Source organism: Pelophylax lessonae (assembly GCF_965119305.1).
Source record: "Pelophylax lessonae genome assembly, chromosome: 4".
Classification (NCBI taxonomy): domain Eukaryota; kingdom Metazoa; phylum Chordata; class Amphibia; order Anura; family Ranidae; genus Pelophylax; species Pelophylax lessonae.
Window position 1 is genome coordinate 244,694,328 of NC_138771.1, and position 24,596 is coordinate 244,718,923.

Below are 24,596 nucleotides of genomic sequence, written 5' to 3' on the forward strand. Positions count from 1 at the left end.
GTCTTGGCAGTTGATATCTGGTCACAAAATCAATTTCACACATTAGTGCACTTTTTAATATATTTATTTATCTATTTGCCAGTGTGAACCGAGACTAACTTTTTATTGAGATCCGCAGTGGTTTGCAGACCTCAGTGTAAGCCACTGTGCGATTGTGGTGCGATGCGGGAACAGGCATTGATTTGCAGGGTTTCCCACATCACGCCAGTGTGAACTGGGACTAACTTTTTATTGACACCCGCAGCAGTTCGCAGATCTCAGTGTAAACCACTGCGCAATCATAGGTGTGCGCAGCCTATTGCATTAGGGTGTGCACCCCAAATCTCAAACACACATGCCAATGTGGGGGAAAAGCCCGGGCAGGGAGGAAATCAGCACCACAGAGTGATTAGGGAGTGCCCAGGCAGACCAGGGATATACCCCCTGCGCACACCTATGCTTGTCGGCTTTTGTTGGGCGTACATATGTGCAAAATTATTTTTATTATTTTTCAAGAAACTACAAAGTAAGCAAACATAGTTTCAAAAACTGAACAAAAAAATATATATATATATATTATTATTTAAAAATATATATATATATATATATATTATTTTATTCAGTGTATTTAAAAACAATAAACATATGTTTGCTTACATTACTTTGTAATTTCTTGAAAAATAATAAAAGTAAAAAAAAAATAATAATTATCATGATGGCGGGGAGGCGGAGTCTGTGATAGAGTTGTTATTGTTCTGCAAGCCCTGCCTACTTGTCCCGCATAGGTGTGCGCAGCCTATTGCATTAGGGTGTGCACCCCAAAGCTCAAACACATGCCAATGTGGGGGGAAAGGCTGGGCAGGGAGGGAATCAGCACCACACAGAGTGATTAGGGTGTGCCCAGGCACACCCCCTGCGCATGCCTATGCGCGCAATTCTGGTGTGATGCGGGAACCGGCACTGATTCGCAGGGTTTCCCGCATCGCACTAGCGACCACCCTTTTTAAACACCCGCAGCGGTTCGCAGAGCGCAGTGTGAACTGCCTACGATTCTGATGCAAATCGCTTTGGTTCCTGCATCATGCAACTGTGAAGCGAGCCTCACCAACACATGACATCTTTCTGTTGGTGGGATCTCTGCACACCTACTTTGATTATCAGGGAGTCTCACTCTTCCAGCTGCACTGATTTATTTTAAGTGACAGAGTGCAACAGAAGGTGCTGCAACACCCAGCTGAGGAGGATCAGAGTGGTGAAGTATGCCAGGCAGCCATCTGCAGAACTGTGCCCATCTGTATGACTTTTATGGTGTATCCCCAATATGAGGCATAGAAGAAGACTTAGCAGATCCCTTTGTGTACTTCCTGTGCTCAGCCCCCCCCCCCCCCCCCCAGCTCCTGGCAGGGTTCTTATACAGGACTGATCATGTTGTGGTCTATGAAGAATGTGAACTCCTCCTCCTCCTCCAGTCCTGTGCACACCGATCCCCATACAATGTGCGCTCACAAATAAGTCCTGGAGAGGCCCCGATCGTCCTCCCAGCCAGTGATCGCACACTTGTAGGACTTGTAGCCTGGAGCCCTCCCTTCCTCCCATACAGATGACAGCAGAGACAACACCCAGCCTGCCACTTGTCATCGCACATTGCAGCGGACCGATCACATCCTGCCTGCTCTAAGGAACATCACTCCACACAAGCACCAACATGGCTTTTGTCAACGATCAGACTGCACTGGAGCTGGACGATGTGTCAGAAGATGGGGAGATGATAGGTGAGCTGTCACCAGGTCACAGGCTCTTACTTCTACCCTCTGCTGGGGTGTTCACCAACTTTCTGCTATCAGAGGGTGGGAGGGAGGGGCACAGATCTGTTCTTGCTGATAAAGATGAGGGTGTAGGCATGGTTTTGGAGGGCATTTCTTTATAGTGAAGTTAGTTTTCTGATCTGTGCCAAGTCTATTCCATATCTCCAGAACAATCCAGGGTGAAGGGAGGTTGTTCTTCCCTGTATGGCCCCTTACACAAGGATCTGATTAGAGCTATAAGAAGTCCTATACAATGCTTGTACAAGAGTTCTTCATATCATTTCCTGACTCCCTCACCGCCTGCGAGGCTGAGAGGACAACTAAAGTTATGTAGTCGGGTTGAAAAAAGACTTCTGTCCATCCAGTTCAACCTATGATGCGTGTGCTATACTTTGTATACCCCTGTATGTTGTACATTGTATACCCCTGTATGTTGTGGTCATTAAGGTGCCCATCTAATAGTGTTTTTTGAAACTATCAATGCTCCCTGCTGATACCACTGCTTGTGGAAGAGAATTCCACATCCTTACTGCTCTGACAGTAAAGAACCCCTTACGCTGTTTAACCGGTTGCCGACCGCCGCACGACTATATACTGCGGCGGTCAGCCCCGGCCAGGCAGAGTGACGTATCGGTACGTCACTCGCCTGTCACTGACTTGCGAGCCAATTGCGGGCGGGCGCGCGCCCGCCGAGGCGCGCGCTCGCCGCGGCTCGTTCACAGACAAGTCAGTGCGTGTGACCGGCGGACTCGATGTCCGCCAGTCACACTGCGATCGCTCCTGTGAAGGGAGAAAGACAGAGCGGCTTATGTAAACAAGCCGCCTGTCAGTTCTCCCTGTGTAAAAGTGAAGATCTGACCGTTCTACTATGTAGAACCGTGGATCTTTGCTTTTACACCAATAGCAATGTCCCTGCACAGTTAGAAACACGCCCCTAGGACACACTTAACCCCTCCCTGTCCAATAAAGTTAACCCCTTCCCTGCCAGTGTCATTTTTGCAGTAACAGTGCATATGTATAGCACTGATTACTGCAGTAATGTCACTGGTACCCCCAAAAGTGTCAAAAATGTCAGTCAAGGGTCCGATCTGTCCGCCGCAATGTCGCAGTACCGAAAAAAAAATCGCAGATCGCCGCCATTACACGTTAAAAAAAAAACACCAAAAATGACAAAAATCTTTCCCTTTGTTAGTAAACGCGATAACTTTTGCGCAAACCAATCAAAATACGCTTTTTGCGATTTTTTTTACCAAACATATGTAGCATAAAACAAATTGGCCGAAAATGTTAAAAAATTTTGATTTTTACAATTTTCTTTTGGGGAATTTCATATAAAAAATGTGAAAAATATTGTTATTTTTGCAAAATTTACGCTCTTTTTTTGTTTATAGCGCATGATCAAAAAATCGCACAGGTGATCAAATACCACCAAAAGAAAGCTCTGTTTGTGGGAAAAAAAGGACGTCAAATTCGTTTAGGTACAGCGTCGCACGACCGCACAATTGTCCGTTAAAGTCACGCAGTAAAAAATCGCAAAAAAAACCCTGGTCTTTTAGCAGCCAAATCCTCCGGGGCTTAAGTGGTTAAGGTTAAACCACTTTTCCTCTAGTTTTAGTACATGGGCCCGTGTCTTATTGAATTCCCTCTCTCTGAAAAGTTTGTTCCCTATGCAGGGCCGAGGCTTCCACTAGGCAAACTAGGCAGCCGCCTAGGGCGCATTGCCACCTAGGGGCGCAGCCATGAGTCGGCACTCTCGCTCCATCATGAATGAACCTTGTGAGCTGAGGGGAGGGGCGGCCGTGGGGGAGGAAGAAGGGGCAGTGGAAGATGCCAGGTGTCTTGGGCAGTGCGGAACTACCAGGCCCTGGCTTTTCACCACTGTTAGGGGGCCCAAAGAGGCAGGAAGTGAATCCACCAGCATGCTGCCTGAATGATGATCCTCTTCGGCTGGAGCTGAGCGGGCTTAACCCCTGAGCAGGAAGTGACACTCTGCACTGAGCTGATGGGCAGCCATTCATTTCCCTGGGTTGGTATTAAGCAGGGAGCGAAGGAGAGCTGAACCTGAGCCAGAGCTCGGCGATGAAATAAGTGTGGAGCTCTCTGACTGCTGCTTTTCCCTCCACCAGGAGACAGCTGGAGCTGTGGTGAGCACTGTGGTCCAGGATAGGAGTGTCCTGGGAGAAGGAATCAGCAGGATCACAGTGAAGGAGGGCAGAGTGGGGGCCACTCTCTTCATACCGCCCAGTGAGTGTGCCCAGAACAGGGGATCGGGGTCCCTGGGTGTTACATGGAGCATCCCTGGTATGAAAGGGAATCGGGGTCATCAGGTGTGCCATGGGGAATCTGAGTCACCAGGTGTGACATAGGGGATAGGGGTCACCGGGTGTAACAGGAGTTCGGGGTCACCAGGTGAGCCATGAGGAATTGGGGTCCCTGGGTGTGCCATGGGGGAATGGGGTCCCCAGATGTGACACAGAGAAACATTAGGGTCCCCAGGTGTGACATGGAGGAACATCAGGGTCCCCAGGTGTGACATGGAGGAACATCAGGGTCTGACATAGAGGAACATTGGGGTCACTGGGTATGACAGCATGACATGGAGCAACACGGGGTCCCTGGGTGTGACATGGAGGAACATTGGGGTCAGTGAAAATGACAGCATGACATGGAGGAATATTGGGGTACCAGGGTGTGACATGGAAAAACATCAGGGTCCCTGGGTGTGACATGGAGGAATATGGGGGTCACTAGGTATAAGAGCATAACATGGAGGAAGCATCAGATCAGGGTCACTGGGTATGACATAGGGGAGTTTTTAACTATTTCCCTTTTTTTTTCTTTTTTGGGGGGGGCGCAAGTAGCTGGTCTTGCCTAGGGCGTAAAATAGTCTAGCACCGGCCCTGTCCCTATGCTCGGGTCACCAGTATGGTATTTGTACATTGATATCATATTCCCTCTCAAGCGTCTCCTCTCCAGAGAGAATAGGTTCAGTGCTTGTAGTCTTTCTTCATAGCTGAGGTCCTCCATTCCCCTAATTATTTTTGTTGCCCGTCGCTGGACTCTCTTCAGTTCCAGCACATCCTTCCTGAGGACCGGTGCCCAGAACTGGACGGCATACTGGAGATGCAGCCGGACCAGAGTCTTGAGTGGGAGAATTAAAGTTTTTATCTCTGGAGTGAATCCCCTTTTTATACATGCCAGTATTCTGTTGGCTTTGCTTGCAGCAGCTTGACATTGCATGCCACTGCTGGGTTTGTCGTCCACTAGGACGCCCAGGTCCTTTTCCATCTTAGATTCACCCAAAGGCTCTCCCCGTAGTGAGTAACTTGTGTTCGTATTTCTGGCACCCAAATGCATTACCTTACATTTTCCAACATTAAACCTCATTTGCCATGTAGATGCCCACCCCATTATTTTGTTCAGGTCTGCTTGTAAGGTTTTCACATCCTGCATAGAAGATATTGGCATGCTTAGCTTGGTATCGTCCACAAATACCGAGATTGTGCTGGATATCCCATCCTCGAGGTAGGTCATGAATAAATTAAAACTGCCCATAAATTTATAGATTTCAGGTTGAACAAAAGAAATCTGACTGGAGCAGAGTGGATGGAAGAATCCACCCAATCAGGCTATTGTGTTCTGACAGCTGTCAGAATACGGATACAGTGCATGCAGCTGATTGGCTGCAACCATTGTTCAGGTGACTGTTTTCAGCCCCACTTCCTCAACAAAATTTAGCTACTTTTGTGAGCTGACAGAGCCACACTGTCAGGCCCCTTTCACACGAGCGATCTGATCAGATCTGCCTGTCAGTTTTTTAGGCAGATCTGATCGGATCCCCCATGCATCCCTAAGGGGTAGCGGATGTCAGCGGAGACATATCTGCCGCCATCCGCATCCGATCCTGTCTGCGAAATCCGCACGGATGGAAACCCTATTTTCCATCCATCCAGGGGATCGGATCGGATGAGAGCGGACAGGCGGTCTGCTCTCATCCGATTCCTCCATAGAGATGCATGGGGCTCTGACACCTCCCTCTCCGCACACAGATCGGAGAGGGAGCTGTCACCTTCCTGCTCAGCGGGGATCTGTGTTTACAATCCCCTGCTGAGCGGCACGGATCCACCTACGGAGGCGGACCGTGTAAAAGAGCCCTTAGGATCCATTTTGACTTGTACGACTCCAAAGTTGGACCGACTTTGGAGTGCAACTTTGACGCAACTTTGGATGGGTGCAATTTGGATACAACTTTGGCTTTAAGCCCCCGTTCACACTAAGGCGACCTGGTCGCCTCACAGGTCGCCGTAGGTCGCCTTCCATAGGGAAGCTGCGGACCCGTTCTAATAGGAGCAACACAAGTCGCTCCGACTTAGAAAAAGGGTCCGGAGCTTCTTTGGGGCAACCCAGAGGCGACCGCCATAGACTTCAATGTTATGAAGTCCGTGGCGGCCGCTCTGAGGTCGCGGCGCGCTGCTCGCACCGCGACCTCGGAGGTCGCCCCCCGAAGTCGGATCGCCCCTATGTGAACGGGGCCTTACCGGTGATAATTGACAACTGTTGCACACAAGTTACATTGTATATAATGTAGGTACGATTTTTTATGCAACTTCTGAGGGTTAACATCAACATCTATGGCCCACATTTTGCACCTTTCAGTGGGGGAGGGGAGGAGCAGGTACCTGTTTTTGACAGGTACCCTGTCCTCACTTCCGTCGGACCTCGCCAGAGCGAGGTATGTCACCAGTTCAGCCCACCTCCTCTTTGCCCCGCTGCAGAGTCAGTAAGTGCGCAGTGAGCTTCACGCATGCGCAGTAGGGAGCTGGCTATGAAGCCACAAGGCTTCACTGCCAGACTCCCCTACCGGCAATGGCGGCGGCAGCACCCAACACCCGATGGAAACATCTGCTGGGGTGCCAACATTGTTGGATTCCAGGACAGGTAAGTGTCCTAATATTAAAAGTCAGCAGCTACAGTATGTGTAATTTTTGAAGGGGGGGGGGGGGACTCAGTTTTAGGTTGTGCATATATGAATATTTATTATTTGAACACATGGGGAATGCCTTGTCATGCAACTTTGTCCAAAGTTGCATGACAAGTTTCACAAGTGTGAATAGAGCCTGAAGCTCAGTACACGATATGGCCCCTTTCACAATTGTACGGCCTGAAAGTCGCCCAACTTGAGGCAATGCCTGTGTAGACTTGAGGTCTGTGGACCTCACGTCGCATCGAAGTCGGATAAAAGAAGTGCAGGGACTACCTTGAAGTGGCACAGATATGAATAGTACTCATTGGAAATCATGGGGTAGGACTTGTCATGCGACTTTGCAGTCCCAAATCATAGGACAAGTCACACAAGTGGGAAAGGGGCCTATAAGAAAATTGGGCGAAGGTGCGGTTGAGACAGGTTTTGAGCATTCTCACACTGTCTTCCCTTAAGTGTAAATGGGGTCCTAAGTAGAACAAAAAAACAAAACTTTTTTTTCATTTTGGATAGATTGGGCCTAGGTTCACACTAATGCGGTGTGGGGGAAACGCTGTGATCCATACGTGTTTCCCATTGGAAGGTTTTCCCTCTATTTATTCTCTGGTTCTCTGGTGACAACCCAAAATTAGGGATTTAGTTTCACTTTCACTTTTAGTGCTAACAGTACACAGGACAATAAGATAGGATGAATCTCCATGAAGGGGACACAAACAGAAATAAAAGCTGACAGGTGCTCTAATCCCTCTCTACTCTATCTAAAACTAATGCTCCAATCACGCCTGAGCGAATCGATTTTAGGCGTTTTTTGCAGGCGTTTGGAAGCAGGCATTGACCTCTAAGCAAAAAAGAAGCTCATGTACTTTATTTGAATTTCAGGCATTTTGCTTCAGGCGACAAAATGCTCAAATGTGAACAGGGGCCATTGAAATGAATTCAATTTTTCTTGTTGGGCGTTTTGGAACGTCAGAGATGAGCGTTTTAAGAGCTGAAAAATGCTCCAGTGTGAACAGGGCCTAAATAAAAGGTTTGTCTTTAGTTAAACTTTAACAGATTTTTTTGAAACTTCTTAAATAGCTATAACAAAGGGCTTTCAATGGTAAATACAACAGACCAAAAGGAACCCTATAAGACATCCATTGTTAGGGTTTATATACACTTTAACAGTGTAAGGCCCCGTTTCCACTAGTGCGACTTGTTGTGTGTCTTGACACATGTCAAGTTGCATGATAAGTCAAAACCCATTATTTTCAATTAAGACCGTTCTTACTGCTGCGACTCAAGACGCAGCGACTTGAGAAAAGGTTTTTGCACTACTTTTGGACGACTTCAGTGCGACTTGTCCCTCATAGAAGGTAGTGAAGTGAAGTCCCCAGAAGTAGCTGCAAACAAGTCACACTATAAAGTTGCGCTTGAAATCGCGCGACTTTGTAGGCGCAATAGTGGAAACGTAGCCTAAGCCTCCATTCACACCAATGCTTTTTTCATGCTTTGTGCAGAAATGCAGGACATTTTTTTAACATGATTTCCTATGGAAAACGCTTGCATCAAAGCATTTTTGTGCCTCTGCATTTTTGGAAAGGATCAGGGACTTCTTTCAACGCAAACCGGTGCTTTTTTTGGTTCAACAGACTTCAATGAAGAAGCTGCAGAAAAGCATGCAGTGTGTTTTTACCGCGATTTTTAAAATATGCCCAACAATTAATTTTCAAAAAAAAAAAACACCCACCATTAAAAAAGCAAAACCCAAATTACGGTAAAATTACGGTAAAAAATGTGGAAAGCACAGCAAAAAGTACAGAAATGCTCGAAAGCGCCATGCATAGGTGTGAATCGAGGCTTAAGACAATGGGGAGAATGCAATAAAGAGCCTACAACAAACACTTTTCTACCACTATGGCCCTTTATAATGGCCTGTGCCGGATTCAGGAATCACTGCCGCCAGTTTGGGTAGCTTTGCCAAAATGTGGGGCAGATTCAGGCGTAGTTCTTAGTTTCGGCGCCAAATTCAAAATAATTGGCTCCAATTCATGCATCACAAAACTGGAGGTAAATAAAGTGAAACGTAACCTTCAGTGCGGTTCACACATATTGGATGTCAGACATCGCATGTGACTTATCTGCAAATCACATGCGATGTTTGTGAGATGTGAATTCAGCTATGCAGATTGCATGGCTGAATTTGCATCGCATTCGGACCAAAGTCGCACCGAACCCTTTTTTTTAGTCCGCACCAGAATCGGATCGCATTGGTGTTCACGCCTATGCGATCAGATTCCTGTCTGAACTGACAGTTCGCACTGCGATATGCGAACTGATCTGGGGGTGTCGTTAACTTTGTATTGACACCCCCAGCAGTTTGCATATGGCAGTGTGAGCTGCCCGCGAGTCGTGTGCGATGTGGGAACCCGCAGTGGATTTACAGGGTTTCCGCATCACACCAATGTGAACCAGCACTCAATCCAAAAGAAATTGCAAGGTTTTTATTGCAGAAGCTACAAAAAAATAAAATACTAACTTACCTGCTTATTCACAATTTTCTTTTGAATATACACTTAAAGGAAAAAAAAAAATAGATGATCTTTGCTAAGGCTCCTTTCACACTTGTGCGACTTGTCCTGCGATTTGGGGCTGTAAAGTCACATGACAAGTTGTACTCCATGAGTACCGTTCATATCTGTATGACTTCAAGTCACTGCACTACTTTGGGCCAATTGTAATGCGTTTTGAGGTCCATAGACATAGCCACTGCTTCAAGTCCAGTCACAATCATGGCAAAAATCGCATTACTTTTAGGTTTCACAAGTGTGAAAGGGGCCTAAATGTGCTTTTGTTGTTATCTATGACCCCCATCTGAGAGATGTCATCACTTCCTGTGTTTGTGAGATCCCTTTCATTGGGGCAGGAAGTGAGGACTTTTCTTTTCACTGGGGACACCGACAGCAATAAAAACCCTTTCCCCCTTTTTTTTTCTGACCCTTGAAATTTAATTTGGCTGGAGTTTGCAACTGTTTTCCTTTGTTCATGTTTGCAGAAACTATTGCTAAATAAGTCGTTTTCAGTTTATAAACCACTCATAGCTCTAACAAGGAACAGAAACTGGGCTCAAGTATTTCTGTGGAGGCACGTTCATTCCCTTGTTAGGTACTGCCATTAGGCCTTTCACACATCAACCACACCCTGCACATCACTGACACCTTTGCAGTTCCTTGGACAGTCCTTGCTTTTTCGCCTATGTCAGTAGCCTGAGGGAATGGTTAGAGCTGAAGAGGAGGACTTAGGTATTGACTTTTGAAAGAAAGTCAAATGTTGCATTTCTTTACCAGTGCTGTTTTTTCTTCATAGTGTGTACATTTTAGGGGAAGGAAGGAGTGCTACTGAAGCTGCTGATGGCGTAGATAAGGATGCCATAATGTTTACATTCTTGTGGAGTAGAAAGGTCCTCTGTAAGTAGTGGTTTGGCCTAGTTTGTGCCAGATCCCATGGCCTGTCTTCTCTTGCTGGAATTTGATAGAGTAAAAACAATGTTGGCTTCCCACGTGAAAGTTTTCTGATGCCTGGATTTGGAACTGGTCATGCAGAGTCTCTCAGCGCTGCCAGGTAGAGCAATGCTTGTTTGCCAGGGAAAGACCCCCTTAAAAACGGGGACCGTCCCCGGTACACGGGGACTATACTAGGAGTTTGCAATGGTGGTCTGTGCTGAAGGATTTCTGAAGGAGAGGATACAAGAAATGCTGCATGAAACACTTTTTGGTAAAATGCGTTGTGACTAAAGGGCCATAAGGCCCCTTTCACACATGCTGTCCGTTTGTCCGTTTTTCATCCATCTGTTGACGGATGAAAAATGGACATCAATGCATCTCTATGTAAAAACGGATGACAACTGATGATCATCAGTTAACATCCGTTTTCATCCACTTCCGTCAATGTCCGTTTTTTTGAACGGATGAATGCCCTATTTTTCATCCGTCAAAAAAACGGATCGGACGAAAAACGGATGACAACGGATGAAAAACGGATGTCAACTGATGTCAACTGATGACAACGGATGAAAAACGGATGAAAAACGGATGAAAAACGGATGAAAAACGGATGAAAAACGGATGAAAAACGGATGAAAAACTGATGACAACGGATGAAAAACGGATGAAAAACGGATGAAAAACGGATGAAAAACGGATGAAAAACTGATGACAACTGATGAAAAACGGATGAAAAACTGATGAAAAACGGATGAAAAACTGATACATTTGACGTGACTGAACTGATGAACTGAACGGACTGTATGTGTGAAAGGGGCCTAACACACTATAAGATTTTCTGAAGACTTTTTCCTTCAGATTTACCTTTTCTATGTAGTGCAAGGGCCTGCCAGATTGCATACAAATTGAAAGGGTTTAGGTTTGACCTCATATTATATGGTTTTGGTAAGTCTGAAGGAAAAAGTCTTCAGAAAATCTGATAGTGTGTATGGCCCATTATGCTTTGTACACACGCAACAATTGTTGGCCGTGAATTTTCGGCCAACGTCCGATCGGCCGATTGTCAGCTTGTTAGTATGATGCTTCCGACAACCGACTCCGACTTTTCGGCCGAACAAAATCTGGTGTGCAGGCTATAAAATTTTTGTTGGCCATCAACAGAACGGACGATTTTCCGTCAGTCAGTACAGATTTCGACAGACAAAAATCAGACGAACAAGACTGGGCATGCTCAGAGAAGAAAAAACACACGGAAAGTAAAGCCCCGTACACACGCACAGATTGTTGGCCAACCGATCGGCCTGTTTTTTGTCCAGTGTTGTTTGTTGGTTGAAATGTGCTCTAGACTTGCACTGGACTTTTGTTGGCCAACAAAAACCAACTTCAGAAGTGATGTCATGTGATGGTTTGCTTTCCGTGTGTTTTTTCTTCTCTGAGCATGCCCAGTCTTGCTCATCAGATTTTTGTCTGCCGAAATCTGTACTGACTGAGGAACAATCGGCCGTTCTGTTGTTGGCCAACAAAAAATTTTATAGCATGCACACCAGATTTTTTTCGGCCGAAATTTCGCAGTTGATTGTCGGAAGCATCATACTAACAAGCCTACAATCGGCCGATCGGACGTTGGTCGACAATTTACGGCCAACAATCTGTGCGTGTGTACGGGGCTTAAACCATCACATGACATCCACTTCTGAAGTTGGTTTTTGTTGTCCGAGAAAATTGGTGTGCAGTCTAGAGCACATTTCAACCAACACAACAACACTGGACAAAAGACGGCCGATCGGTCGGCCGATAATCGTTGCGTGTGTACGAGGCTTAAGGCTCGGTTCACACATCTGCAATGGCAGACATCGCATGCGCACTGCTCTGAAAATCGCATGCAATGTCTGTGCGATGCAAATTCAGTCATACAGATAGTATGAAAAAAAGGGATACAACACTAGAAAAACAAATTAATGTATCCACCCAGCGTCAAACATTTAAGAAATGAACGTGTTTTAAAATAAAACACTAAGCCCCCGTTCACACTGGGGCGACCTGTCAGGCGACCTGGTCGCCTGACAGGTCGCCGTAGGTCGTCTGGCATAGAGAAGCTGTGGACCCGTTCTAATAGGAGCGACACAAGTCGCTCCGACTTAGAAAAAGGGTCCGGAGCTTCTTTGGGGCGACCCGGAGCGACCTGCATAGACTTCAATGTTATGAAGTCCGTGCCGGCTGCTCCAAGGTCGCGGTGTGAGCAGCGCACCGCGACTTGTGAGGTCGCCCCGGGAAGTAGCGTTGCCCCAGTGTGAACGGGGCCTAAAGCAGCTACTATAAAAACAACAATATAACCACAATATGTATGAAATGTTTGTAGTACATATCAGGAGAGCAGCCTAGGGCTAAAACCAGACTTCTTCCATAGATACAGCAGATGAGGGACGTAGCCACCGAGGAACAGGAAGTGTGTTATTTACTGGATTACCAAGTGAAAATAAAAGGAAAAAAGAAAATGAATGCAGCCACCACACCAATGACCGACTGGTCTGTACTCCTGTGATCTACCCTTGAGGAGAGGTGATGAGAGGATCGATCCAAGCTGTGGAGATTATCCAGGGAGGCTAAAGGGCCATACACACTATAAGATTTTCTGAAGACTTTTTCCTTCAGATTTACCTTTTCTATGTAGTGCAAGGGCCTGCCAGATTGCATATAAATTGAAAGTGTTTAGGTTTGACCTCATATTATATGGTTTTGGTAAATCTAAAGGAAAAAGTCTTCAGAAAATCTTATAGTGTATATGGCCCATTAATGTGCTTTTTGGCCCCAAACATTTATGCTTGTGGTGAGTGCAATATTTGAGGGGGGTAATCATCCAGGAGGTGCGGTGACGGCTTTGATGGACTTCTGACCACACTGATCTCTCCTTCTGTTTCATTACGGCCACTGGGAACGATTTGAAATACTTTTTCTCTTACGTCCTCCGACAGTCGCCGCCTCTTCATATTCGTCACATATGGGGTATTAGACTTTGCTCCGAAGGAGTAGCTAGGCAACAGAATATGTTAACATTAAAGCTTTTAACATATCCCACCCTCAAGGGGTGGTCCCCTCAGTCAATACCCTCCTACTTCCTGCAACCATATCTCAGTTTTAATGTCTAGCTTGTCAGGAGTGGCTGGCTTTTCCTGTGCTGGGGCTTTCTGCCCCAGACTCTTTCTTCTTTTTGAAATTTTGTTTGAGTTTTCTCTCTACCTTTACTTAGCTGTTATTTTTGTCAGCGTTAGTTAGTTCTTCTGATGAAGAGGATCATGCGGGCTGGGTCTCGGGCTGATCCCCCTGGTCGCAGGTCGTGGGTCAGTGGCTTCCCAGCCTGCCATCGAGCGTTCAGCCAGGTAACGCTCCTGGCACAGTGAACGACCCATCCCTGTTCAGTGCAGGGATGATTGGTGAGGTGGCTACCTCACTGGACGCTGTGCGGTTTCTTAACCCCCATTTTGTGCGTCTTGAATTGCGACTCTCCCTGCCTCATGTGCAGCGGCTTGTTCGCCTGTGCGGGTCCCCCACGCCATTGAGAGGTAAGTGTATCTATGTGGGGACCTGTCTGTCTGGGGGGGTGTCAGTCTGGGACTGTGTAACCTGCCTCTATTCACACTGCTTGTCTCCCTATCTCTCGGCTGCATGCTGTGGGCTGCAAAGGGGGGGGGGAGCTGTGTGACACTGTGTGTGTCAGTCTGGTCAGTGTGAGAAGCTGTGTGCTGTGGGGCATGTTTTTTTTGGCATGTTTGGGCATATACAGCGATCGTTGCGGCGATCTGACATGTATTCCTATACAGGGTTGTCAAGTGTGCATTACTGCACTGTGGAGCGGCGGTTTCGGCGCCAAACGGCGCCATTTTGCCTACACTCGCTCCGGCCGCATGTTTTACATGCATGGCGGCCATTTTCTTGTAGCCTCCATAGGCTTTCATAGAGCGCCCTGGCAGCATCACTTCCTCTTTCCAGGAACACCGATCGAGGCAGCAGCAGCGGCGAGGGTCTCCTCAGGTTTTATCCTTCTGTTCTTGCTATCCATTGCCTGTGTTCAGTTTGCATATTCCCTGTGGGGGTCTCATTGTGCTTGAGTGTGGTGCGGTGGGCTGCGCTTGCCGCGCTTGCTTAAAGGGGCAGTTAACCCTTTATTGTCTGGCATTACAGGGGCAATGGATTCTCAGGAGGGCAAATTTCCTACCGCCTTGGTGGAAAGCCAGGGGACCGCTGTTTCCCCCCCAGGGGGGGATTTGGCCACTATTGTGGCTGGCCTTGCTGCTCAGCTGCAGATGCTGGTGGCTGCTCAATCTACTAAAAGACCCAGAATTGCTCTTTCCTGTGATTCTGAGGGTGAAGGTGATGGGGTTGTTATGGCGGGGGCCTCCTTATCGGGGTCCCGCTCCTCCCTTGATCTAGTGGGGTCCGAGGTGGAGGCTGAAGTTGAGGGGGTTGATAATTCTCCCCCTGGCTCGCCTGAAGAGCTTGCAATCATGGATGAATTGATTGCTTCCATAAAGCAAACACTGCGTTTGCAGGATGAAGTGTGTCCCCCCGCTGCCTTGGCGGCCTATGGGACGCAGAGAAAACGCAGGACGCCGCAGGTTTTTCCCTGCAATGATGATTTTCAGCGCGCTGTTAAGGATCAATGGCGCAATCTGCGCAAACCTTTTGCTGTACCAAGTAGGTTCAAGCTGCGTTATCCTTTCTCGCCTTCCACTGATGAAAGGTGGTGTGTGCCTCCCCCAGTGGATCACGCAATTGCGGTTTTAAACAAGGCCACTGCGATTCCTGCAGAGGATTCCCCTGTGTTCCGTGATGCCACGGATAGGAGATTGGAGTCTCTTGCCCGTCATACTTATTCTGTTACGGGTTCTATGCTTAAAGCTCTGTTTGCTTCTCTCATGGCGGCCCAGGCGATCGCAAGTTGGACGCAGATGCTTAGGCGCGTCCTAGTGGCCGACTCAGCCTCGCCGGCGACCCTGGATATGGTGGATCAAATCCACCAGGGTGTCATGTATCTGTGTGATGCGGACCTGGACCTGGTTCCATTGGCTGCACGTGTGCACAGCGTGGCGGTGTTGTCTCGCCGCCTGGTTTGGTTAAAATGTTGGTCGGTGGACCAATCTTCACGTAAGACCTTAGCCAATCTGCCTTATGATGGGTCTCGCCTTTTTGGGGAGTCCTTGGATGTGTTGATTAAGGGGATCACCGGGGGTAAGAGCACTCTCTTGCCCCATTTCCCCAAGGCTAAGGGGGCTTCTGGGAAGAAGCATGCTAATTTTCGGCCCCCTCAGGGGTCCTTTCGTGCCTTTCGGCCGCACTACAAGGGCAAGCCGTTCAAAGGTCAAGGCTCTCAGAAGAAGCCCTGGTCTGGGAAACAGAAGTCCGGCCAATCCGGATCTGCAGCCCATAACAGTTCGGCCTGAAGGGGCGCCCTCACCCAGTTTTGGGGTGGGGGAACGCTTGCTCGGTTTTCTTCAACCCTGGTTGGCCCGTGTGCGGGACAGATGGGTTCAGGAGATCGTTCGATCTGGTTACAAGATCGAGTTTCTCTCTCGGCCGGAGAGCAGATTTTTTCCCTCAAATCTTCAACTGTCTCCAGAGCGTTTGCGGGACCTGCACCTGGCGGTGCGGGACCTGAGGGCTCAGGGAGTGGTGGTTCCGGTGCCTCATCGGGACAGATTTCGGGGGTTTTATTCCAATCTGTTCACCGTGCCCAGAAAGGAGGGCAAGGTTCGTCCAATTCTGGACTTGAAGGCTCTGAACCGCTCTGTGCGGGTTCGCAAGTTCCGCATGGAATCCCTGCAGTCGGTGGTGGCTGCCCTGGTTCCGGGGGAATTCATGGCCTCCATCGATTTGAAGGATGCGTATCTTCACATCCCCATTTTCGAGGGTCACCAGAGGTTCCTTCGATTTGCCATTGCGGAGGATCACTACCAGTTCGTGGCGTTGCCTTTTGGTCTCGCCTCGGCTCCGCGGGTCTTCACCAAGGTGCTTGCACCGGTTCTGGCATTATTGAGGGCCCAGGGCATTTCTGTCCTGGGGTATCTGGACGACATTCTGGTTCGGTCTGCGACCAGCCAGGGTCTGGAGAAGGACCTGTCTGTCACGATGCAAACTCTGCAGGAGTTTGGTTGGACGATAAATTTTCCAAAGTCGACACTGAGTCCGTCGGTTCGTCTTCCCTACCTGGGAATGATTCTGGACTCGGTGCAGGCGAAGGTCTTCCTGCCGGAAGACAAACTCAGAACTCTTCAGGAGGAAGTCAGGTCCCTCAGGGACGTTCCGCACTCGTCTCTGCGGACGTGCATGAGATGTCTGGGATTGATGGTCTCGGCCTTCGAGGCGATTCCCTTCGCCCAGTTTCACACGCGGGGTCTCCAAGCGGAGATCCTGTCCAGGTGGGACGGGCGACCTCAATCTCTGGATCTTCAAATCTCGTTGAGTCATCGCACCAGAAGAAACCTTCTGTGGTGGCTCCAGTCCCCGATGGTGTCCGGGGGCAAGTCGTTTCGTCCTGTCTCGTGGACGGTGATCACCACGGATGCCAGCCTGTCGGGCTGGGGGTGGTGTTCTGGGCGTTCTATCCACCCAGGGAACTTGGTCGGAGGGGGAGTCTTCCCTTCCGATCAACATTCTGGAATTGCGTGCGATAAGTCTCTGTCTTCATCGCTGGACGGACCGGCTGCAGGGCTGCCCGGTTCGGGTGCAGACGGACAATGCCACGGCGGTGGCCTACATCAACCACCAAGGGGGCACCAGGAGTGCCCGAGCGGCTCGAGAAGTGGCCGACATTCTGTCTTGGGCCGAGACTCATGTCCCGGCGATAACGGCGGTTCACATTCCGGGGGTGGAGAACTGGCAGGCGGACTATCTGAGTTGCCAGACCCAGGATCAGGGGGAATGGTCTCTCCACCCGGCTGTCTTCCAGATGTTGTGCGCGAAGTGGGGTCTTCCAGATGTGGACCTGTTCGCGTCTCGTCTCAACAACAAGGTGAAAAGGTTCGTGGCAAGGACGCGCGACCCTCGGGCAGACGCGTCGGACGCGTTAGTGGTCCCGTGGCATCAGTACAGGCTGATGTACGCGTTTCCACCGATTCAGTTGCTGTCCAGGTTCCTTCGCAGGTTACACTCGGAACGCAGCACGGTGATTCTTGTGGCACCGGACTGGCCTCGCCGGTCCTGGTACGCAGACCTCGTGAATCTGGCGGTCGACGCCCCGTGGCATCTGCCTCTTCGAGACGATCTACTGTCTCAAGGACCGATATACCATCCTGCTTTACAGTCGCTGGCTTTGACGGCCTGGCTGTTGAGACCGAGGTCCTGAAGGAGAGGGGTCTCTCTCCAGAGGTCATTCATACTTTGATCATTGCGAGGAAGTCTTCCTCGGGGAAGGTTTATTACCGTACTTGGAAGGCCTATTTTGCCTGGTTTGAGTCCAGGGGGTTTTCACCCCGCACGTACTCGGTTTCCCGTGTGCTGTCTTTCCTTCAAACGGGTGTTGATCAGCGTTTGGCGCTGGCTACGATAAAGGGTCAGGTGTCTGCGCTGGCCGTTCTGTTTCAACGTCCCGTGGCTTCCAACTCCTTGGTTGGCACTTTTGGTCAGGGTGTGCGGCATCTGGTTCCTCCTAGGAGGGATCCTTTGCCCCCTTGGGACTTGAATCTCGTTCTGTCTGTGTTGCAACGTGCTCCTTTTGAACAGATCAGGGAGATCTCGTTGTCTATGTTGTCCAAAAAGGTCGCCTTTTTGGTGGCGATCACTTCGGCTCGCAGAGTGTCGGAGCTGGCAGCTTTGTCCTGCAAGTCTCCGTACCTGGTTGTTCATTTGGATAAGGTGGTCTTGCGACCTAATCCTTCTTTTCTTCCGAAACGAGTTTCGGTATTCCATCTTAATGAGGATATTGTCTTACCTTCGCTGTGCGCGAAGCCTAAACATCCAAAGGAGGTGAGATTGCATTCTCTGGATGTTGTTCGGGCGATAAGGGTTTACCTTAAATCGACTGAGTCTTTTCGAAAGACGGACTCCTTGTTTGTTCTTCCGGAGGGTCCTCGGAAGGGCATGGCGGCTTCGGCCTCTACCATCGCCAAATGGATCAGGCAGACCATTGAACAGGCGTATGCCTTGCAGGGGAAGGTTCCCCCTGTGCCTGTGAAGGCGCACTCTACTAGATCTTTGAGTACGTCTTGGGCCTGTCGTCATGGGGCTTCTGTAGCCCAGGTGTGTAAGGCGGCGACCTGGTCGACCGTACACACGTTCACAAGATTCTACAAAGTAGATGTTCAAGCATCGGCGGATGCTTCCTTTGGCCGCAAGGTTCTTAGTGCGGCAATTCCCTAGGGTCCCTTGTTGGGGACCTCTGGCTGTTGGGATAAGTTTTATATCCCCTGGTTTTTTGTCTTTTCCTGGGTTGTTGCTCCTGTTGAGCACTTGTTTTTTTCTGTTGCCCAGCTGGTTTCCTTCCTTTGGTAAGGTTCTTTTCTTTTCTTTTCTGATGCGGAGACTGCGTTGCCTTTTCGGCGCGGATGCGTTTCCCACCCCTCATGTTTGCACTGCTTTGGGACGTCCCCATATGTGACGAATATGAAGAGGCGGCGACTGTCGGAGGACGTAAGAGAAAACGGAATTTTTGTAAAATCTTACCTGTAAAATTCCTTTCTCTGAGTCCTCCGACAGTCGCCGCCCCCGCCCCTCTTTTGGGGTTTGGTTGTATACTCTACTGCTATTCCACTAAAACTGAGATATGGTTGCAGGAAGTAGGAGGGTATTGACTGAGGGGACCACCCCTTGAGGGTGGGATATGTTAAAAGCTTTAATGTTAACATATTCTGTTGCCTAGCTACTCCTTCGGAGCAAAGTCTAATACCCCATATGTGACGAATATGAAGAGGCGGCGACTGTCGGAGGACTCAGAGAAAGGAATTTTACAGGTAAGATTTTACAAAAATTCCGTTATTTTCTTTTTCAGTGGACTTTATTATATATATATATATCTCTTATATGAATGTATCAATGTATGTGTTTTTAGAAGTGCTACTAATGTGTGATTGGTTTTATCATACATATTGTGGTTATACAGATAGTATGGCTGAATTCGCATCTGATTCGGACTGAACACGCACAGGACCCTTTTTTGGGTCCGCAGCAGAATCGGATCGCATGGTGGTTCACACCAATGCAATCCAATTCATGCCTGAATGTCAGATCGCACTTTGATATGCAATCTGACCTGGGGGTGTCGTTAACTTTGAATTGTAACCCCCAGCGAACCGCATATGGCAGTGTGAACTTCCTGTGCTGGGAATGCGATGCAGTAATTCGCAGGGTTCCCACATCGCATAAGTGTGAACCGGGACTAAATGCTTGCAGCAGTTCTCCAGTTTGCACGCTAACACTTTAGGCCCCTTGCACACCAGCCGACCGACTTTTCAGGCAGACCCGATCGGACCACTCATTGTTTTCTATGGGGTGGCGGATGCCCGCTGACACCCGCTGGGCATCCGATCTGATAAAATCTGCCAAAAAATAGACGTACAGCAGTCCGTTCGCCATCTGTCCAGCAGATAGGATGGAAATGAACATACAGTACCTTTCCATTCAACCGGCTCATAGAGGAGAGCGAGCTTTATCCCTATCCGTGTCCAATTTGCATAGCGGAGCGGACACAGACCTATCATCCATCCGCTCAGCAGAGATCATCCGCCCCGCCCCTGGTTTCCAAATGATGTCATACATTTCATGAATCTTCAGGAGAGGGGGAGGGAGGGGTTTTCTCAGCCAAGCATACCCTCATACCTGAGCTAAAGGCAGATGGATTCCCAGCAAGTAAATTCTATATGAATCATTTGCCCTTACACAAGATGGCCACGGCCATAAATGCTAGGGGGGTGTTTTTTAAAGTGCATGCAAAATAAAGCATAGAGACATAGATGGATGGGGGAGTTTACTTTGAATATTAAAAATGAATTGTAGGGAAAACCCCCAAAACTCATGGGTTTGTCACATTTTGACTGTTGAAACTAGATTGAAAAATATATTTATTTTACAAACATGTAGGTAGAAAAACATGCTTGGAGACAGGGCTGCTGTTAGAAATCACGGGGCCCCATACAGCCTACCTAGCAGCCCCCCCCGAATATATCAAGACAATATTTTCACTAAAAATACACTAAAATCATTATTAGTGGGCACAAACATAACAGAGAACCTGTGTGAATTAGCCCTCTTTAATTGTTTTTTACATAAAAAAAAATTATATATTTTTAAAATTGTTAAAAAAAATGTTTTAATTATTTATTACAATGTTCAATTATTATTATTATTTTTTTTTTTTACAATTTGCTATTTTTTTACAGGACAGGGAAGCCTGCAGGGGAGGGGGCGGAGTCACAGTAAAGAGGGGGCACACGGGGAGGGGGGGGGAAATCAGAAACAGGGAGGGGGATTGGTTTTGGAGAAGCAAATACATGAACGATGCACTGTGTCTGTCTCTCAGCAGCTGAAAGCTGGCAGGAGGGGAAAAATTTGTCTTTCAGAGAGCCACTCCGCCCAACTGCGCCGATTCACCGTGCTGCTGGGGCCCCCCTGTGTGCCTGGGCCCCCTACAGGAGGACTGGTGGTCCCCCCCCCTATCAGCGGCCCTGCTTGGAGAGCAATACAGTCACATTGTGTTACTGAAACTCATGAGTTTTGGGGTTTCCCCTACAGAATGAAACAGCATTTTTGGTTTGTGGTGCTCAGATTTAGTGTACTTCTGCTTTTACCTTAAACCTCCATGCTGGTGTTGGAAGAGTCAGCTTTGAGAGCCCCAAAATTCGGTAATGACTCTGAGCCCCCATTCACATCGGTGCGACTTCATGTGTCAAATCGCAGCCTATTGCCGGCAACGACAATGTCCCAATCGATGCGGCGCTGCAGATTTCCAAAAGTAGTTCCTGCACTATGTTTGGCGACTTTGGAGGCGATTTGCATGATCCCGCACAGATGTCATTCAAATCTCCCCCCGAACTTGAACTAAAATGCGGGTTTAAAATTGTTCGAGTTAGGTCGAACTCGCACGATTTCAAACCCACGTTCAGTCAGTGTGAATGTACCCTGCAAGTCAATACTGAATCAAGAGCTGTGATGAAGTGTATTTGTTAACCACTTGCCGACTGCCGTCAGTAGATTTACTGCGGCAGTCAGCCCCTCACAGGCAAAGTGACGTAAATTAACGTCACTAGCCTGTGAGGCTCCCGGGAGCGAGCGCGCGCCGCCACGAACCCCCCCCCCCGCGCGTGTGACCGGCGGACCCGATCTCCGCCGGTCACTCGGCGGGGGAGAGGGAGAAAGGCAGGCAGCTTGTGTAAACAAGCTGCCTGTCAGTTCTCCCTGTGTAGAAACACTGATCATACGGTTCTACTACGTAGAACCATTGATCAGTGTAACTACAGCTCAACAGACAGCCAATCACAGTTAGAATCACGCCCCTAGGGACACACACCACCCCTCCCTCTCAAAGTTAACCCCTTCACTGCCAGTGTATTTTTACAGTAACAGTGCATATATATAGCACTGATTACTGTAGAAATGTCACTGGTAACCCCAAAAGTGTCAAAAATGTCAGTCAAGGGTCCGATCTGTCCGCCCCAATGTCGCAGTACCGCAAAAAAAATTGCAGATCGCCGCAATTACGCGTTAAAAAAAAAACAACAAAAATGACAAAAATCTTTCCCTTTGTTAGTAAACGCGATAACTTTTGCGCAAACCAATCAAAATACGCTTTTTGCGATTTTTTTTTTTTTTTTTTTTTACCAAACATATGTAGCAGAAAACAAATTGGCCGAAAATGTTAAAAAATTTTGATTTTTACTTTTTGGGGGGAATTTCATATAAAAAATGTGAAAAATATTGTTATTTTTGCAAAATTGTCGCTCTTTTTTTGTTTATAGCGCGTGATCAAAAAATCGCACAGGTGATCAAATACCACCAAAAGAAAGCTCTGTTTGTGGGAAAAAAAGGACGTCAAATTCGTTTAGGTACAGTGTCGCACGACCGCGCAATTGTCCGTTAAAGTCACGCAGTGCCGAATCGCAAAATACCCCCTGGTCTTTTAGCAGCCAAATCCTCCGGGGCTTAAGTGGTTAACAGTTAAAGTATAATCTTTGCTTAGCAAAGGAAAAGTGACAGGTTAGCTTTAACCCTACCTTCCCCAGCTGCACATACTCCCATTCCTTTCACTTTTCTGCTACTCCATTCAGATATCAGGAGCAACAACAAAAAAAAAAAAAAATGCAGCACTGTGTAAGCTCCAAGCTGCTCCAGTTTAAAGGCTTTCCCTGCTCCGATGTGTCATTGCTGGACTAATCACTGTTACATGGGCTGAGTCACATTCTTACTCCTTCTGGCAAAGCACCAGGTAATCGCTTACCTTCCAGTGACTGAGAGGAGCAGGAGTGAAGGAAAAGTGAGCATATACAGGTGCATCTCATCAAATTAGAATATCATCAAAAAGTTAATTTTATTTCAGTAATTCAAAAAGTGAATCTCATATATTTTATATTAATGTGTTACACACAGAGTGATATATTTCAAGCATTTCTTTCTTTTAATTTTGATGATTATGGCTTACAGCTAGTGAAAACCCAAAATTCAGTATCTCCAAAAAATTGGATATTACATATTCAACTTATGTATACATATATTAAAGTAGGTCCATATACCGTATAATATGTATGCAATACTTGGACGGGGCTCCTTTTGCATGAATTACTGCATCAATGTGGCGTGACATGGAGGTGATCAGCCTGTGGCACTACTGAGGTGTTATGGAAGCCCAGGTTGATTTGATAGCGGTCTTCAGCTCGTCTGCATTGTTGGGTCTGGTGTCTCTCATCTTCCTCTTGCCAATACTCCACAGATTCTCTATGGGGTTTAGGTCAGGCGAGTTTGCTGGCCAATCAAGCACAGTGATACAATGATCAATAAACCAGGTTTTGGTACTTTTGGCAGTGTGGGCAGGTGCCAAGTCCAGCTGGAAAAGGAAATCAGCATCTCCATAAGGCTGGATACACACTATACAACTTTTGTTGTTAGATTTCCTTTAGATTTACCTTCAACTATGTAGTGCAAGGGCCTGCCTGATTGCATACAAATTGTAAGTGTTTAGGTTTGACCTCATATTATATGGTTTTGGTAAATCTAAAGGAAAAAATCTAAAGAAAGTTGTATAGTGTGTATCCAGCTTAAAGCTGGTCAGCAGAGGGAAGCATGAAGTGCTCTAGAATTTCCTGGTAGAGGACTGCGCTGACTTTGGACTTGGAAAAAAAAAAAAACAACGGACCAACACCAGCAGATGACATGGCTCCCTGAACCTTCACTGTCTGTGGATGTTGCATTTCATTTGGAAATCAGGGTCCCAGAGTCCGGAGGAAGAGTGGAGAGGTCCAGAATCCAAGTTGCATGAGGTCCAAGGTGAAGTTTTCACAGTCAGTGCAGTAGAGATGCACCAAAATTTTGGCAGCCAAAAGTGGTGTTATTGGCATGTTGCCGATAAGAGAAAAAGGCTCAAATAATGGCGCTGAAAATGTATGCAATTTTGCCTCAACTTTGCAGTGATTTTACTATGCTTATGGTGTGTTTTTCATTGGTCATGAGACTCAAAAACATAACATTGGGCATTGTTGATGCATTCTTGCATTTCAACTGGGAGGTGTGTTTTTTGGTGCCGCTTTTTTTTAACACGGAAGCACAAGGGACCAATGTGAAGACATACATAGAATTTAAAGAGTTATATTTATCTTGAACTTAAAAAAAAAAAGCGAAGTATACTACTGCTTTAATGAAGGTTCAACATTTAGCAACTCACGTGGTTGCTGATTAAAAGAGGCACATCCAAGTATGCAGGCATTCGGGGTAAAGCTGTCCACGTAGACCATTCTCTGCACCGCCGGCTCTCACCGCTGTCAGTCTGCAATCTTGACCGGGAAGACTACCCTGCAGTAGAGCGATCTGAAAGCAAGGCTTAAAGTACTGGTGAAGCGCAATGTGGATGGGATGACGTCAATGGCGATGCGGAGGATGGTCTATGTGGACAGCTTTACCTCGGATGCCTGCATACTTGGATATCTCTGCTTTAATAATCAACCATGTGAGTTGCTAAATGTTGTACCTTCATTACCACGTCTGTACCAGAAGATTTTCCCCCTTAATGACCAGGCCATTTTTTGCGACTCAGCACTGCGTTACTTTAACGGAAAATTGCACGGTCGTGCGACACTGTTTCCCGAAATAAAATTGATGTCCTTTTTTCACACAAATAGAGCTTTCTTTTGGTGGGATTCGATCACCTGTGCGATT

The 24,596-nt window shown here is 47.6% G+C and overlaps 1 protein-coding gene across 1 annotated transcript in view; it reads left to right on the forward strand.

Annotated features, from left to right (window-relative positions):
* The first annotated feature begins 1,370 nt into the window (after positions 1–1,370).
* ANO6 (anoctamin 6) overlaps positions 1,371–24,596 on the forward strand; it is a 176,116-nt gene continuing 152,890 nt past the window's right edge. The window contains exon 1 of the mRNA XM_082255319.1: positions 1,371–1,751. Coding sequence (XP_082111445.1) covers positions 1,685–1,751 — 67 coding nt within the window. The 5' untranslated portion in view covers positions 1,371–1,684. The remainder of the gene's footprint in view (positions 1,752–24,596) is intronic.